Here is a 14,667-nt window from a genome sequence, read left to right as displayed (position 1 = left end):
CTGCTCGTTAGTTGGTTCAGCACTGTTACAATGCAGCATCTGAGACCCGTGCGCAAAAGTAGTTACTGCCTTCAAGGGTTTGATGGTAGCTGTTTAGTAGGGCTGTCCTTGAATGATGGTTGCACCGTTGCCTGTTAAGGCTAGGGTTGCATGCACTGGGTTTCGTACTGTAGCCGGGGTTTCTTGTGAGCAGTGGGAGCCACACACTGGCTTGTTATCGTAGGGTTGCTTGCGAGCGGGCCAGGCTGTATACGTTTTCTTTTTTGGAATACAAGCACTGAAGCATTTGGAGCCAGGTTTTTCAGAAGAGCCCAGCAGGCTAGGGGGGCCCTTGAGTGCTAAGTCTTTGGAAAATCTGGCCATCGCTGTGGAATGCCTCCTTTGCACATGGTGTAGGAAGAGGTTTGTTTTCAAAAATTGGGCTTTCAGTTATGTGCCGCAAAAAGCCCTCAGGAAATGTTGGCCTTTTGGGATTCTGAGGCCAGAAAGGAGCAGCGGGATGGCATAGTGGTCAGTGCATAGGATTTGGCGCCAGGACCTCCTGTGGTCTAACCCCAACTCCGCCACTTATTTTGCATGACCTTGGGCAAGTCATTTAATCTCCCAGTGCCTCCGTTGCCCTATATTTACTGCAGGGGGCCAGGACTTGACTTCAATGGAGAAATGATTTACAGTAGTGGAGGCCCTGGCCCAAGGATAATAAAACTTCCCTCCTGGGGATAATTGGGGAACCTTTGTGAAGCACATGGGAGATGCAAGGCCCCGGGGAAGTGTTAAACATTGCTGCTGTTAAAATCGTTGCAGACTTCGTTCCTGGCTTTGTCTGAAGGATGAGTTTAACTGTAACAATGTAAATCTTCCAGATGTCTCCTCCTTCCTCCCATCCCCACCCTTTCCACTGGCAAATCTGTGGTTAATGGGAGTCTAGCTTGCGGCTATTAATGACATTTAATTATCTCTTATTTACCAGCCATCACTGACTGCAGGGAGTGGACATGAGACCAGCCCATTCGCTAGAAGCAGCAGAATGGCAATGAAATTTTCTTGGCACGTTGAAAAATGTACAAAGATAGTAACACGCAGTACAGAACACTTTGGTAAATAACATCTCTCCTACACAAAGGATACCTTTATTTGGTTAGAAGGGCTTGAATAAACTCAGGAGATTCACCGTTTCATCCTTCGTGTTAAAGGAACCCAATGAAGTATCTTCATTGCTATTTTTCTCTTGCTGCTTTTTTTTTTTTTATATAATACCCACTGGGAAACATCGCACTGAAATCTGCTTACCCACCAATGTTTTCCCATCCTCCAGTGTACGTTGGTTTGTTTATTGCAGGGTCGCTTGTGTGCTGGCCTGCTGCACGGACTGATTTGTTTTTGTAGGGTCACTTTGGAGCAATGGCCCACAAGTACACACGCTGCTTTGTTATGTAGGGTCACGTGTGTGTGCCATTATTACTGTTCATTATTTGTATTACAGGAGTGACCGTCATGGCGCCAGTGTGCTAGGTGCTGTATAAACAGAACAAAAAGACGGTCCCTGCCCCCAAAGCGCTTACAGTCTGTGATCTGTGTGCACTGGTTTGTTTTTGTGGGATCACTCATGTGTTGAGCTGGATGGTCTGGTTTATTATGGTAGGATCGATTGGCATTACCCGGCTGTGTACGCTGCTTTGTTATTGTAGGGTCCCTTACCAGCACTGGATTGCTGTATTTTGAGAAAAAGAGCAGGGAATCATTTGTTGGGGAGGGAGGAGGGGGAAAGGTGGAAAATCCCCATACAAAGAAAGACACGGGCCGTGCAAACAGCTATACAATTGACCCCGACGGTGCCCTTTTAATGGCACACTCATTTCAGAGGGCTCTTTTCTTTAAAGCCTCAGGACTCCTCTCAGGGCACTATCAGGCTTTCTCTTTTGATGGAGACATTTCCCGCGGTTGCCATGGAAATTCAGCAGGCTCCTCCTCTTCACTGCAGAGTCCAGGGCTCCCTGTGTGCAGGAGACAGATGGAACTGGGCTTTTAAACATGTGCTCTGGAAAGAAAAGAACAAGTGCAAAAAGTTCATGCCAACGGGGATTGAAGGGGTTCGTGGCCAGGAGCCATCACCTGCCGTGTGCCCTGTCATCCGATTCATAGATTCCAAGGCCAGAAGGGACCAATGTGATCATCTAGCTGATCGCACGTATAACAGACCAAAGAACTGCCCCCACAATAATTCCCAGAGCAGATCTGTTAGAAAAACAGCCAATCTTGATTTTAAAAATTGTTGGCAATGGAGAATCCACCGCGACCCTTGGTAAATTGTTCCAGGGGTGAATTACTCTCACCATTAAAAATGTTTATGCCGCGTTTCCAGTCTGATGGAAACGGTGCCAGGGATTCTGAAATCAGAGGGTCTCCTCATGGAAGTGACATGAACAATGGGGTGCCTGCCTTATAACTGGGGCTCAGTCTAATCGCCAGCCACTCTGTGCAGGGTTTTTATACCATGCTCATCCCTGTGGGATCTGTGCTGCCAGAAATGCCAGTGCCTCACTCATTTAGGGTTTGAACTACTGTTGGTGTCATTGGCTTTCGGATCAAGCCCCTAATGACTGGAGATCTCATGACGATGGCATTGTAATTGTGTGAGCTGCCCTTGGGTGCAATAGTAGTGGATACACCGAGGCCTAGATCTTGTTAGAGAATCCCCATGGGGAGAGCAGTGTTCTTCAGGACAACACTCTCAGGCTAAGTCTACACTGGGGGAGGGGGTCGACCTAAGATATGCAACTTCAGCTATGCGAACAGCGTAGCTAAAGTCGGCGTATCTTAGGTCGATTTACCTGGCCGTGAGGACGGCGGCGAGTTGACCGCTGCCGCTCCTCCGTCGACTCCGCTTCTGCCTCTCCCCGCGGTGGAGTTCCGGAGTCGACAGCAGAGCGATCGGGGATCAATTTTATCGCATCTACACTAGACGCGATAGATCGATCGCTATCCGCCGATCTGGCAGGTAGTGTAGACGTTCCTTTAGCCCCGGTCTACGATAGGGACCAGGCTTACAAAGGGATTTAGGCACCTAACGATGCAACAAGGCACCTAGTGAAAAACACCTAAGCAGGTTACATGGCTAACTCCCAGTGACATCAAATGGGATTTCTGTGCCAAACCTGCATAGGTGCTTTTATATAAATCTCACTAGGTGTCTACCGGTAGTTGCATCATTACATGCCTAAATCCCTTTGTAAACCTGGCCCTAGGTGAAAAGATATTGCAGCAAGCCAGGATTTGGAATCCCTTGCAATGCCTCAAATCCACCCAACAGCCATGCTAGGGGCTTTACAAGGCTCTGAGCCGTAGCAAAGTCAAGAGAGAACCAACCGTTTTGTGGAGTCCAGCGGCCCTGCAACAGTTTCCTTGCTTGGTGTAGACGTGCCCTGCGCCTGCTGGTGACGTGAAGCCCATGTAAAGGGCTGCTCTGTTGGTTACACTCCGATCATTTTTTTTATTTATTATTATTGTTGTTGATTTGTATTATTGCAGTGCCTTTGACTCCTAGTCCCAGACCAGGACCCCACCGCGCTAGGTGCTGTACAAACACAGAACAAAAAGATGGTCCCTGCCCCACTAGGATGGGCCTTGTCTCTGTTATTTTAACTGGTAGGAGTTTGGAGGCCCAGCTTGGAGCAGAAGCAGTGAGGGGGAATGTTCTGGAGTCCAACCTCTGCCTGAGATGCAGGGCTCTGTCTAACCCTGCCACAAGCAGCATCTCTCCTGCCCTGCGTTGCCCAGTGATGGGGAACGGCTGTGCCCGCTAATGCTCAGGTTCTTGGCAGAGATGCTCTCCCCGTCCAAGGCAGGGTGCTCAGAAACCAGATTCCCCAGGCACACTCCCGTCTCTGGTTGTGTGTCCATTTCTTCCCGAGGAATGTGCAGTTCCCCACCCAAGGCTGATGGCTTCATTGTCCCAAACAGGCTTCAGCTCACCCCCCCCCCCCACCCCAGCCAACTGTGGCAAGGGGCTTATTTACTTCACACCATTTTCCTTCCTACCCCCTCCAGAAAGTTACCACCCTGATGAAGGATGACTCTCCCTCACGTTTGGTATCTGATCATTCCAGGCAGATCGGCTTTTCCCCACTCCCCTTCTACCCCCTGATTGCCAAATGACCCAGAAGCAAAGGAGTCACCCGGGCCTGTGAAGAACTATTTAACCTGTTTTCATCTGGGGGTCTCTTCGGGCGTCGAGTGGCTCTTTTGGAGGCTTCTTTCCCACTAACAGGCTTAGCTTTCCCCCTTTGTGCCTGACCACTGGGCAGAAAGGCAGGAATTTTTATCAAGCCCCAGCCCCTTCTGACTGGTGCTTGTTGGTTTGTTTCTCTCTCCACCCCTTGGTGGCTGACAGACTTGGAGACGCACCCGGGCAGAGTGATGGGCAGCGCAGGCCAGGGGCTGACCGCTCTGCCTCACGGCCGGATCGCCCCACAGGACGCCCTGCTGCTGACCAGCCTGGAGAAGACCCCCGCCGCACAAGACCCCGATACCCGGAGCTGGAGCTCCCTGGACAGCCCCAGCCCCCCTGCCACGCCCGAGCAGACCCTGCCCACTTTCTATCTCCACTACTTCGATATGCTCTACTCAGAGGACACCAGCTGGGTGCCCAAGGGCCTGGGGGAGACTCCTCAGGGCAGTGGCCAAGGAGGCAGGGGCGAAGGGCAGAAGGAGCCGGAGCAGTGCCCCATCATCGACAGCCAGGGCTTGGGGCTGAGCCCCGACATGGACTACCAGGAGAGCCTCCACTTAGAGGAGCACTCGCTGGAGCAGGTGCAGAGCATGGTGGTGGGCGAAGTGCTAAAGGACATCGAGACGGCTTGCAAGCTCCTCAACATTGCAGCAGGTGGGTGCCCCTTCTGTCTCTCCACTTTTGCGCTGGGGGTGTGTGTGGGGGGGGGGATTTAAGGGGCCAAGGAGAGCTCAGTGCCTTGTTGTGGGGAGACCGGAGGCTCAGGGGGCTCCAGACTGAGTTGTGGAGCTTGTCACCTCTTGCTTGCTGGTTCGGATTCAGCTCGGCAGCAGGTGAAAAGCATTGTTGGCTCTTGGTCCGGGATGTCCATGGAGTGGCTTGAGAGTTCCTGGCCCTCCACATTTACCAGAGAGCACCAGGATGTGCTATGTACGCTAGTATCCACAGGGCAGCCGGCATTAACAGCTGGACCCAAAGCCCTTGGAAGGCAGTGGGAGTGTTTCTGTTGTCCTCAGTGAGCTTTGGGTCAGGTCCTAATTGTCCCCCTTGTGGGCACTCTCAGCAGAGAGGCCAAAGACTGACTGGGCCATGGAGGCTGGGCTCCTTCCTCACCCTTCGCTGGGATTTCTCCAGGGCAGGCTGAGTCACGTTTCCAGGGGCCGGGGATGTCGAAGGAAAGACACCCCCACTGGCCTCTGTGGCCTTCCCTGGCACAACACTCCTCAAGCAAAAACAGCCACGCGGATTCCTTTTTTCTGTTCAAAGCCTTTTATTTGACAGCAATTTAAATCATCAAACCGTTCTGCTGGGTTGCGACAGAGTGAGTGGGCTGTGAGTGAGGCCCTGAGAGGGCAGCATCTGGCACATCTGGATCCCAGCAGTGCCACTGCCAAAAGTTTTCAAACAGGTAGGGGCTGGGGGTGGAAGAGTCTGAGGCCTGATCTCCACCTAAAACTTAGGTCGGTCTAGCTGCATTGCCCAAGGCTGTGAAAAATTTCACACTCAGAGCACTGTAGTTGGGTCGGCTTAACCCCCAGTGTAGGATTCTTCCAACAACCACTGGAAAGGTGGATGACCTACATCAAGAGAAAACCCCCTTCTGTTGATGTAGGAAGCATTTACGCTACAGTGCGGCAGTGCCGTAATTCTGCTGCTGTAGTAGCAAGAGTGTAGACGTGGCCTCATAGGTCCTAAATTAGACTTCTAGATGCTTCCCACTAGCAAAATATTCTGGTCTCCCCAGAGGCCAGGGCAGCTGGATTCATAGGGACTAGCAGGTTTTCCCCATCTCCCATGTCTATGATAATGTGAAATATATTTCACTGGGTTGCAGGGGGAATCTCTTCCCCGGGGGTGAGAAGTTTCTTTGAAGTCATGTGTGTTAAGCAAGTGGATGGCAGGTCAGGAAGGGAGCAGCCGAATGGGTGGGTCGTTCGTTTGTTCTTTCTTTCTTTCTAATTTCCCACTTGGGAGAGCTGGTGGTGGAATGTTGAGTGTCTAACAGAACTGTCCTCTCAGGTGATTCTTCTGGGGTGGTGGTGGGGAAGGGGATGGAACCTGCTTTTCTTGACATCAATGGTAAAACTGCTAGTGACACCAACAGGAAGCAGGGTTGGGCTGCAGAGGTGTGAAAGTGAAACCACATGCACAGGGGGGAGAAAAAAAAAAGTCATGCCAGGGAATCGTGGCGTGGTGGGAAGGGACCAACCCCCCCCCTCCCCCCGATGCGAATACCCTTGATTTATAGTGTGGGGGCTGAGAATCTGGACCCAAACGTTGCATTGTGGTTCGTACCTGTCTCTAAAATCATCCGGCGCACGTGTTTAAATGCAATGGCATGGGATATCGGGGGAAGTGCCTTTGAGTTACAAGCAGCCTACAGCAGGGTTGCAGCCATCTGGCCCCAGTCCTGACAGGATTTAGTATGAACCAAAATGAGCAATCTGATCTTCAGAGGAGCCTGAGCTGCCTCCTGTCTGAATCAATGGGCATTTTCTCACTGAATTCAGTGGGAGCAGGAGCAGGGCCTTCTTGCTCCAATGGTGCAAAAGTGCACCGTGCACATCCTCTCTGAAGAGCCAAACCCAGCAGCGAGCTCGGGACCCTGCAAACAGCACCTCGTTGACCCAGATCCGGAACTGACAGTGCTGTCAGCGATGGGGTTTGGGAGCCGGGGCCTGTAGGAGAAGCGGCTGGAGCCAGAAACAGAGAGTCCCAGCTAGATCATGAAAACCATGCTGAGCATTTTAACCCCTGCCTTGCACTGATTGCAAAGGACTCTGCAAGGTGCACTGGGACAGAGAGCAAAGGTGGCAAAGTCTCCAGTAGTAATGCACAGCCACTGGGGGCAGGTATGTTTGGTTTACTAGGATGAGTTCCTCTGGCATGAGGAACTTCGGGCCAGCTCCTTAGCTGGTGTAAATCAATGGAGCTATGTGAATTTACACCCTTTGAGGATCTCCCCATATATTTGGAGGGAGCAGTGTCTAAAATAGCTCACAGGGTTTCTACCTCTAATGCTGGAGCGGGGCCTGAACCGGAATCACAGATCCAAACTCTTTGGGCTTGGAAGCTCAGAACCATGGCAGAACTCTGGCTGGTCTCTCTCTGCATTTGAAATATTTTGTATCCTGTGGAGTTTCTTAAGCATCTATAAAGCTACTGGATCGAGGCATTAAGAACATTGGTCCAATTGGCAGTCAGCGTGGCTATGCTGATTTCCATCCACTGAAGCCTTGAACCTTGCAGCATGTGGGAAGGTGATTTGCTCTATTACGTGTGTGCATGCAGTAGGCACTTGCTGGGTGCATAGCCTTGCTGGGCGCCCCGAGCCAGGTGCTCTTCCAGAGGGCGTCGCTGTTTCACAAACAGTGGCAATGGGGAACAAAGTGATTTGGCACGCGGAGGATAAATGTGCCCCTTTAGGAGAACCAGCCCTTCGGACAGGTCACGCTGCTGTTGCTTCCCCCGTGGGCACGCGGTCCATCTTCTTCTCCTGACTGGATTGTTCATTTGAAAGTGCGCTTGCTGGGCTTGGTGCAAAGAGACTCGCTCCTTACGGCCGGGCTGGGCCTGCACTGGGGAGGCTCCCCTGTGCTGTAGGTGAAGGGTGCTTCTGATGCTCCCTTCCCCTGCCCCCACACCCCCATGATCTGTGGGTTTTGAGATCTGTTGACTGGGGTTGAAGTCTCTCCCAGTAGAGGCAGGGACTTTCTGCAGGTGGGGCGTTCCCCTGGCAGGAAAGGGATCTGGTTCCCAAGGGGATGGGACAAAGAAGGAGGCAGGGAACCCAGGAGAGGATCAAAGATCCATGTTTCCAGTGGTTGAAGTAGATTGAAACTGGAGGGGTAGTTTCCTTGCCCCAGCCATGCAGGAGGGGGAACAGGCAGGGAGTACTGCTCCTCAGCTCCCTTGTCCTTTTAGCATGGGAGGGGTGCAGTGTTCTCTGTTACTGTAACCCTTGCAGAGTGTTCTCTGGAGGAGAAGTGTCCCCCGACCCTGCTCACCAGGGCTGGGCGGGGCATTTTGTTTCTCATCCACAGATCCGGCGGACTGGAGTCCAGGAAACGTCCAGAAGTGGATCCTATGGACTGAGCACCAGTACCGACTGCCCCAGATCGGGAAATCTTTCCAGGACCTGTCTGGGAAGGATCTGTGTGCCATGTCAGAGGAGCAGTTCCGTCAGCGCTCCCTGGTGTGTGGGGACGTGCTGCACGCCCACCTGGACATCTGGAAATCAGGTACATGCCGGCGGAGTTGGAGGAGGCGGGGTGAGCGCGGCAAAGTTTCCTTAACCGTGTTATCCGTGGGAACAGTGCGCTTTGTAGCGGGTGGATTCTGCTCCCCCTCACCTGATGCTCATGCCCTTCCCTTCTAGCTGCCTGGATGAAGGAGAAGGCTGCGCCCGGAGAAGTGCGGTACTGTGGTGAGTTCCCACCTTTGCCAAGGACAGGAAGCGAGGAGGGGTAGGAGGGAAGCTGGGGGTGCAGCAGGAGGGTCAATGAACCAATGATTCAGTGACTGGGTCCCCAGTTATTTCAGAGGTTGCTTCTCTCTTAATCAGGACCAATATGTTAATCGTAATTAAGTCTCAGAGTGGTAATTATAATACACTATTTATTAGTCAATAATAGCCTGGTTAATTAGTCAATAATGTGTCTGGTTAATAACAAGCCCAAAGGGGAAATGACTATCAGATCTATCCCAGATACTTATATAGCCCTCATTACCCTGATATCAGAGTGCCTCACAATCTGGTGTGTATTTATTATGAATGTATTATTACTGTAGCACTCAGGAGTGCCAGCCACGGGACTGTGCTGTGCTAGGCGCCGAACAAATACAGAACAAAAAGATGGTCCCAATCCCAAAGAGCTGATAATCTCAGTCTTTACAACACTTCTGGGAGGCAGGGCAGGGCTATTATCCCCACGTTACAGCTGGGGAACTGAGGCACAGAAAGGCTAAGTGACTTGCCCAGGTTCACACGGGAAGACTGTGGCAGAGTAGGGAACTCAGCCTGGGATTCCCAAGTTGCAGGCTATTGCCCTGCCCACTGAACCATCCTTCCTCTCATCAGACGGCAGCCATTTTTGGCCACTGATGAGTCGTGATGACCTGGGCAAGCTGAAGAGGAAAGACTCCCTCTGTTCCCAGTCCCCAGAGCCACTTGCTCCTCTGCTGGTAGCGACTGACTAACAGCTGGCATGTGCTTCCTTTCTGCCGCAGCGGGTGACGAGAGCTGGACGGATAGCGAGGTGGACTCCTCCTGCTCAGGCCAGCCCATCCACCTATGGCAGTTCCTCAAAGAGCTTTTGCTGAAGCCTCATCACTATGGACGGTTCATTCGCTGGCTCAATAAGGAGAAAGGTGAGGGCTGTTGACTCCTCCTGGGGAACTCAAAGCCATATTTTGTATCTATGCCATAACCCCCCTAGGCCCCACAGTGTTGAGTCTCCTAGCACGAGTATTCACCCCGGCAGGTGCTCCAACCCAAAGCTCTCTGGGCCAGATTCTGCTGTCATCATTCCGTCAGTCCACAGGGCCAGATTTTCTGCCCTGCTCTTCTCTTTGCACCCAGAAAATCAAGCCCAGTGACTCCCAGTTTACACTGCTGTGAGTGAGATCAGAATGAGGCGCTATGCCTGGGTGTCTCCCTGTCTGTATGACTAAGGTACTCATTGCCATAGACACAAATCTGAGTCTCCCATTATCTTCCCCCAAACTCTATCCCTCAGTGAGTTTGTGGGAACCAAAGCTCTATTTTCCGTTCCCTAAACTTCCTTCCTGGTGAAACTGGGCTCCTGATCCTGGATTCCTGTAGTGCCTAGATCAAAGCCCGAGCTCTGCATGTTGTGGGTGTGTCTACCCAGCGCATGGCAGCAGGTCTCTGAGCTCGGGTCAACAGGCGTAGGCTCATGGGGCTCACCCTACTGTAGACGTGTAGCTATGTTGCAGCCTAGTCCGTGAGTCCAACGCCCCCTGCCCTAGGCTTCCGAGCCCAATGCTTTTGATTTAGTTGGGGATTGGTCCTGCTTTGAGCAGGGGATTGGATTTGATGACCTTCTGAGGTCCCTTCCAACCCTGATCTTCTATGATTCTATGCTGATCGTCTTCACAGCTGTTCTTAGCATGAACCATGTGAGCCTGAGTTTGCCGAGCTGGGCTCGGAGGTTCACTGCCGCTGTCTGTGTTAGACACGTCCACAGAGTCCCTGCCCCAAAGACTTTACAAGGCAGATGAAGGGTGTGAGGGGAAATGGCCACATGGAAAGTGGGAATCACTTGTCAGCGTCCACCCAGCAGAGCCGTGTCAGAGCTGGGACTAGAACCCAAGTTTTGCCAAGTCCTGTGCTCTGCCCACTAGACTATGCTGCTTCTCAGTGTCCCTGGGATTGGTCCTGCTTTGAACAGGGGGTTGGACTAGATGGACTAGACTCCTGAGGTCCCTTCCAACCCTGATATTCTATGATTCAACTCCCATCCTGTATTATTGCCTCCTTTTTCTCTGCTTGTTCCTCTCTCAGGCATATTCAAGATCGAGGACTCTGCCCAGGTGGCTCGTTTATGGGGAATCCGGAAGAACCGGCCCGCCATGAACTATGACAAGCTGAGCCGCTCCATCCGGCAGTATTACAAGAAAGGGATCATCCGGAAACCTGACATCTCCCAGCGCCTGGTCTATCAGTTTGTCCACCCCGTCTGAGAAGGGGTCAGGAGCAGGGGAACGGACTGACCTCCCGGTGGGATCCCTATAACCACAGCACCTCCCACCCCCTTCCAAAAAGAGATCCACCTTTGATAATAAAGATGAAGTCTAGGGTTGTGCAAGAGGCTGGAAATTCATCAAACTTGCAGGATGAACTTCAGAGCTTCCAACCTCCCCCAGGCTACAAAGCGTGTGTGTTGGGGGAAGAACCCCCGCCTAGCAATGGACTGCCTGCGAAATAGAGTGTATACATTTAATTCTGGGGCCAATGAGTTTGTGTAGAAAGCCCCCTTCTCCCCCTAAAGCTGTGGTGTGAGGGGGGCACAACAATTGGGTGGGGTGGGGGGGCGAGGGGATGCTGCCTGGAAGCAACGTCGAACCAATAGAAGTTACGTCTGACTGTTGTGGATGAGGTTCATTTTTCTCCCCCAGCTTTTCAAGTCTTTGGCTGTGCGAGAGGCACCACTAGACCAGATGCCACTTAGCAGAGATTTATGGCACGTTGGAGGTCACACAGCATAGCAGCTGGGCGTAAAACCCAGGAGTCCTGTCCACACGTGGGAACATAGGAGTTGTCATACTGCATCAGACCACTGGTCCTTGTTTCTGAGCCTGGCCGGCCACCCCTGCTTTAGTGAAAGGTGCCGGTACCCCTGCAGTGATGGGTAACTTGCCCCCTGGGGAAGTTTCTTCCTGATCCCCATCAGTTAGAGACGGTCGTGTACCCTGAAGATTGATAAGAGACCCACACACACACTGCACAACATCTAGTGATAATCAGATTCGGCCTCTCTTTGTCGATGCTTCCAGGTGGGGAGCTTGAGTTGTCCTGAAATATCCCAAGGATATCGTCATGGCAATTCTACTGGTTTTGCTTTTTCCTGATCTGAAGCCGTTCTCTGAGCATGGAAGAGAGGTAATTCCCCACCCCCCTCAGCCAGTCCAGAGCCTTTCTTTAATGGGACAACTCCCTCACCAATAGCCTAACTGAAATCTGTTCCTTCTATCCTTCCCTGGGCTAGAAAAGTAGCTGGTCAGTCCAATCATTAACTGGCGGTGTCTCTTCTTGGTGGGGGCAAGGATAGAACGATAGCCAGAAAGTGCTTGCCACTAAGGCAGTCTCCCCCCAACACTTGCTATATGCATGTGATCAACTAGGCAATGCCCCCAGCCTTGTGTGGCAGTGGAGGGATGCCCCAGTGTGACAGGGCTCTGCGAGCCGGCAGAGAGCAGCAATGCTCTGGTGTAGACGACTGCCAGAAGGACTGAGGGTTATCGGCTGGAGACGCTGCAGCTGAAGCGTTCGCCTCCCTGGTTGGCTCGTTTGGAGGTGGGTCGGCAGTAGGAAGCAGTGGAATTGTCCAGTAACGTGTGATGCTGGGTTAGCAGCTGCATAACTGGCTGGTGTGTCCAAGAACCTCTCAAGCGTCCTGCTTCTCTTCCTTACGGAGAAGCAGTTCTGAAGCACGTGCCTTGCTATTCTGGGAAAATCGCTTCGACGAGTTCATCATGTCCGACTGGCCCTCTGAGACATGCAGTGGGCAGCTTCCCTTTTTCTGGGTGCCATTATTCCTTAGCACCATTTTAATACTTCAGGACTAGATTCTGAACTTAGTTAGGCTGGTATAAACCGGGAGTAGCTCTCTGAGCTTCAACCGGGTTACTCTGGATTCACACTGCTGTAAATGAGATCAGAATCTGGCCCAAATGTTTTGGAGTCAAGTTCTGCTACTCCCTCCCCAGTTCGTCTCCCATTGCCTTGTGCAAAAGCAGCACCAGCTGTAAACCAAAGACAAGTGTGGCTGATCATGGGGTGGGCTCTAACTCGGGGATTGCCTAACTGGGCCAAACCCCGGACACCCGACTCAGATCTGAAGCGACTGAACTAGCCAGTTTCTGGTGCACACTTGAATGGGTGCGGTGACCATTTTCGGGCATTGTGTGTGAAAGGACAAAGTCACCCATGCGCAGGATGTGAGAAAGGCTCATTTGAAAGGAAAGACAATAGGATCGTACACAGCAGCCTTCTGCCAGGGCTCACGCTGACCCGAAGCTGGGACACCCTGGCACTTGGATGCATGAGAAGGCCATCTGGCTGAGCAGCAGGGTAACACCAAAAAGCTCTTCTGGGAAGCATGGAGGCAGCAGACTGTGTAGTATGTTGCTTTGCCCGCTGGACAGGTTGCTGTACCATGGCCAATCTCCTAAGCAAGAGTAGATTGCAAACAGTGGGACCAGTATATCTTGCATCCCTTCTGTGCTGCCCCACTGGGGACAAAATGAAGGCCACTGGGCAGGTTTCCCTTCCTCACCACAACTTGTGGCGTTTATGCCCCAGTTGTGCTAGTTAGTTTCCTAGCGACACCACCATCCTGTTTGTGAAAAATCTGCTGCCTATCCTGGGCAAGCCAAGACTGGAGAAAGATCCAGCCTGCTCTCGGAGCACCGAGTGATCAAAGGTGGGTAGAGCGCAGCACGGCAACTGGGTTGGCTTTTGGTGACCAGAGGTTCAGCTTGTTTTCTAGTAAGGCTGTATTCTGCCTCCTTAATTTGACTGGTGATTAAGGAAATTCACTGGTGTTGAAAGGGGCTGGGGCAGAAAGCCTGAAGACTGACATTATAGCCTGGTTACTAACAAGAAAGTTAGTAACTTTACTTCCAGCTTCAGTCCTGATCTGGCAGTCCCCCTTCTAGCATTGACTAAGGAAGTCATTCTCCATCTGATATGGGCTCTAACTGCAGACTTTGGATCCAGATTTCAAAGTCCCCAAGGTGTTTGAATCTGGGCTTTGTGATTCAGCGCATTATAAAGAATGGAACCATTTGCAAAACTCAGATCAAGGTTTGTTTTCCAACCTCCACTCCCAAAATAGCCAGCGCTTTGGCTCAGCCTGTATGTGGTCTCTCTGCCCCAGTCAGTCTTTCTGCTCAGACTGCCAACTACGAACCAGTTGTGATGGCTGTTCATGTGGTGTATGGACACCTGTCTACTAAGAACTAGACAGAGACCCACTAAACTCATTTCCTACCAGCACTGCACAGGACTTTCTTGACTGCCTTATTCTTGTACCTGTTTTTAAAGGGATTTTTTTTTTACACCTCTGCAATTTACTCCCACAGGGAAACAAATCAACAGAAGCTGACAAGATTATAGTACAATAGAACTTGAACAGAGGGTAGAGGGTTGTTTAAACTGTACATTTCATAACAGGTCAAGTTACCTGGTAATGTTGATCTTTTATATTATAATTTTTTATTTGTTTTCTTTTGGTTTTGGCTGATGAGACGTTGTGGTTCAGGTTCAAATGAAGAGTTTAGAAGGGAGACCAGGATATCTGTAAAATCCTTTATAAGAGTTTAAAGAAAAATATACGTACATGTTTTGTTTTTGTTTTTTAACTTAAAAGAGCTGCCTGTGTTGGCTGCTGCCTTTGTATTTCCTTCTGATAATTTTGTATTGTTTACATGTCAGAGTAGGAGCTGAAATGCTTCTTAGATTCCCAGCATATGTTGTATCTCATTGCCTTGAAGTTCTGATGCCTTGCGGGGAGGGGGAGACAGCTTTGTATCTTCTGAAAAACCGTGAAATTTGTGTGTATAATGAAAAGGGGAAAAATGGATGTGAACCACGTGGCTAATAGACCCCTCCCCTAGTCGAGGATCGGTCCAGTAACCTCCTCTCTATTACAATGAACAATGGTCTAGTCTGTTTTGGGGTTGTTTTTTTTCAG

General features: G+C 51.2%; 1 protein-coding gene across 3 annotated transcripts in view; it reads left to right on the top strand.

Annotated features, from left to right (window-relative positions):
- SPDEF (SAM pointed domain containing ETS transcription factor) overlaps positions 1 to 14,640 on the top strand; it is a 28,004-nt gene extending 13,364 nt beyond the window's left edge. For all 3 annotated transcript variants that reach the window (XM_065591678.1, XM_065591679.1, XM_065591680.1), the window contains exons 2-6: positions 4,391 to 4,882; positions 8,272 to 8,469; positions 8,607 to 8,654; positions 9,458 to 9,598; positions 10,755 to 14,640. In XM_065591678.1, the coding sequence (XP_065447750.1) occupies positions 4,417 to 4,882; positions 8,272 to 8,469; positions 8,607 to 8,654; positions 9,458 to 9,598; positions 10,755 to 10,933 (1,032 nt within the window). In that variant the 5' untranslated portion in view covers positions 4,391 to 4,416 and the 3' untranslated portion in view covers positions 10,934 to 14,640. The remainder of the gene's footprint in view (positions 1 to 4,390; positions 4,883 to 8,271; positions 8,470 to 8,606; positions 8,655 to 9,457; positions 9,599 to 10,754) is intronic.
- Positions 14,641 to 14,667: the final 27 nt, after the last annotated feature.

Source organism: Chrysemys picta, chromosome 4 (assembly GCF_011386835.1).
Source record: "Chrysemys picta bellii isolate R12L10 chromosome 4, ASM1138683v2, whole genome shotgun sequence".
NCBI classification, from domain to species: domain Eukaryota; kingdom Metazoa; phylum Chordata; order Testudines; family Emydidae; genus Chrysemys; species Chrysemys picta.
Note: the sequence above shows the minus strand (reverse complement) of the source record. Positions and strands in the feature narration are given on the sequence as shown.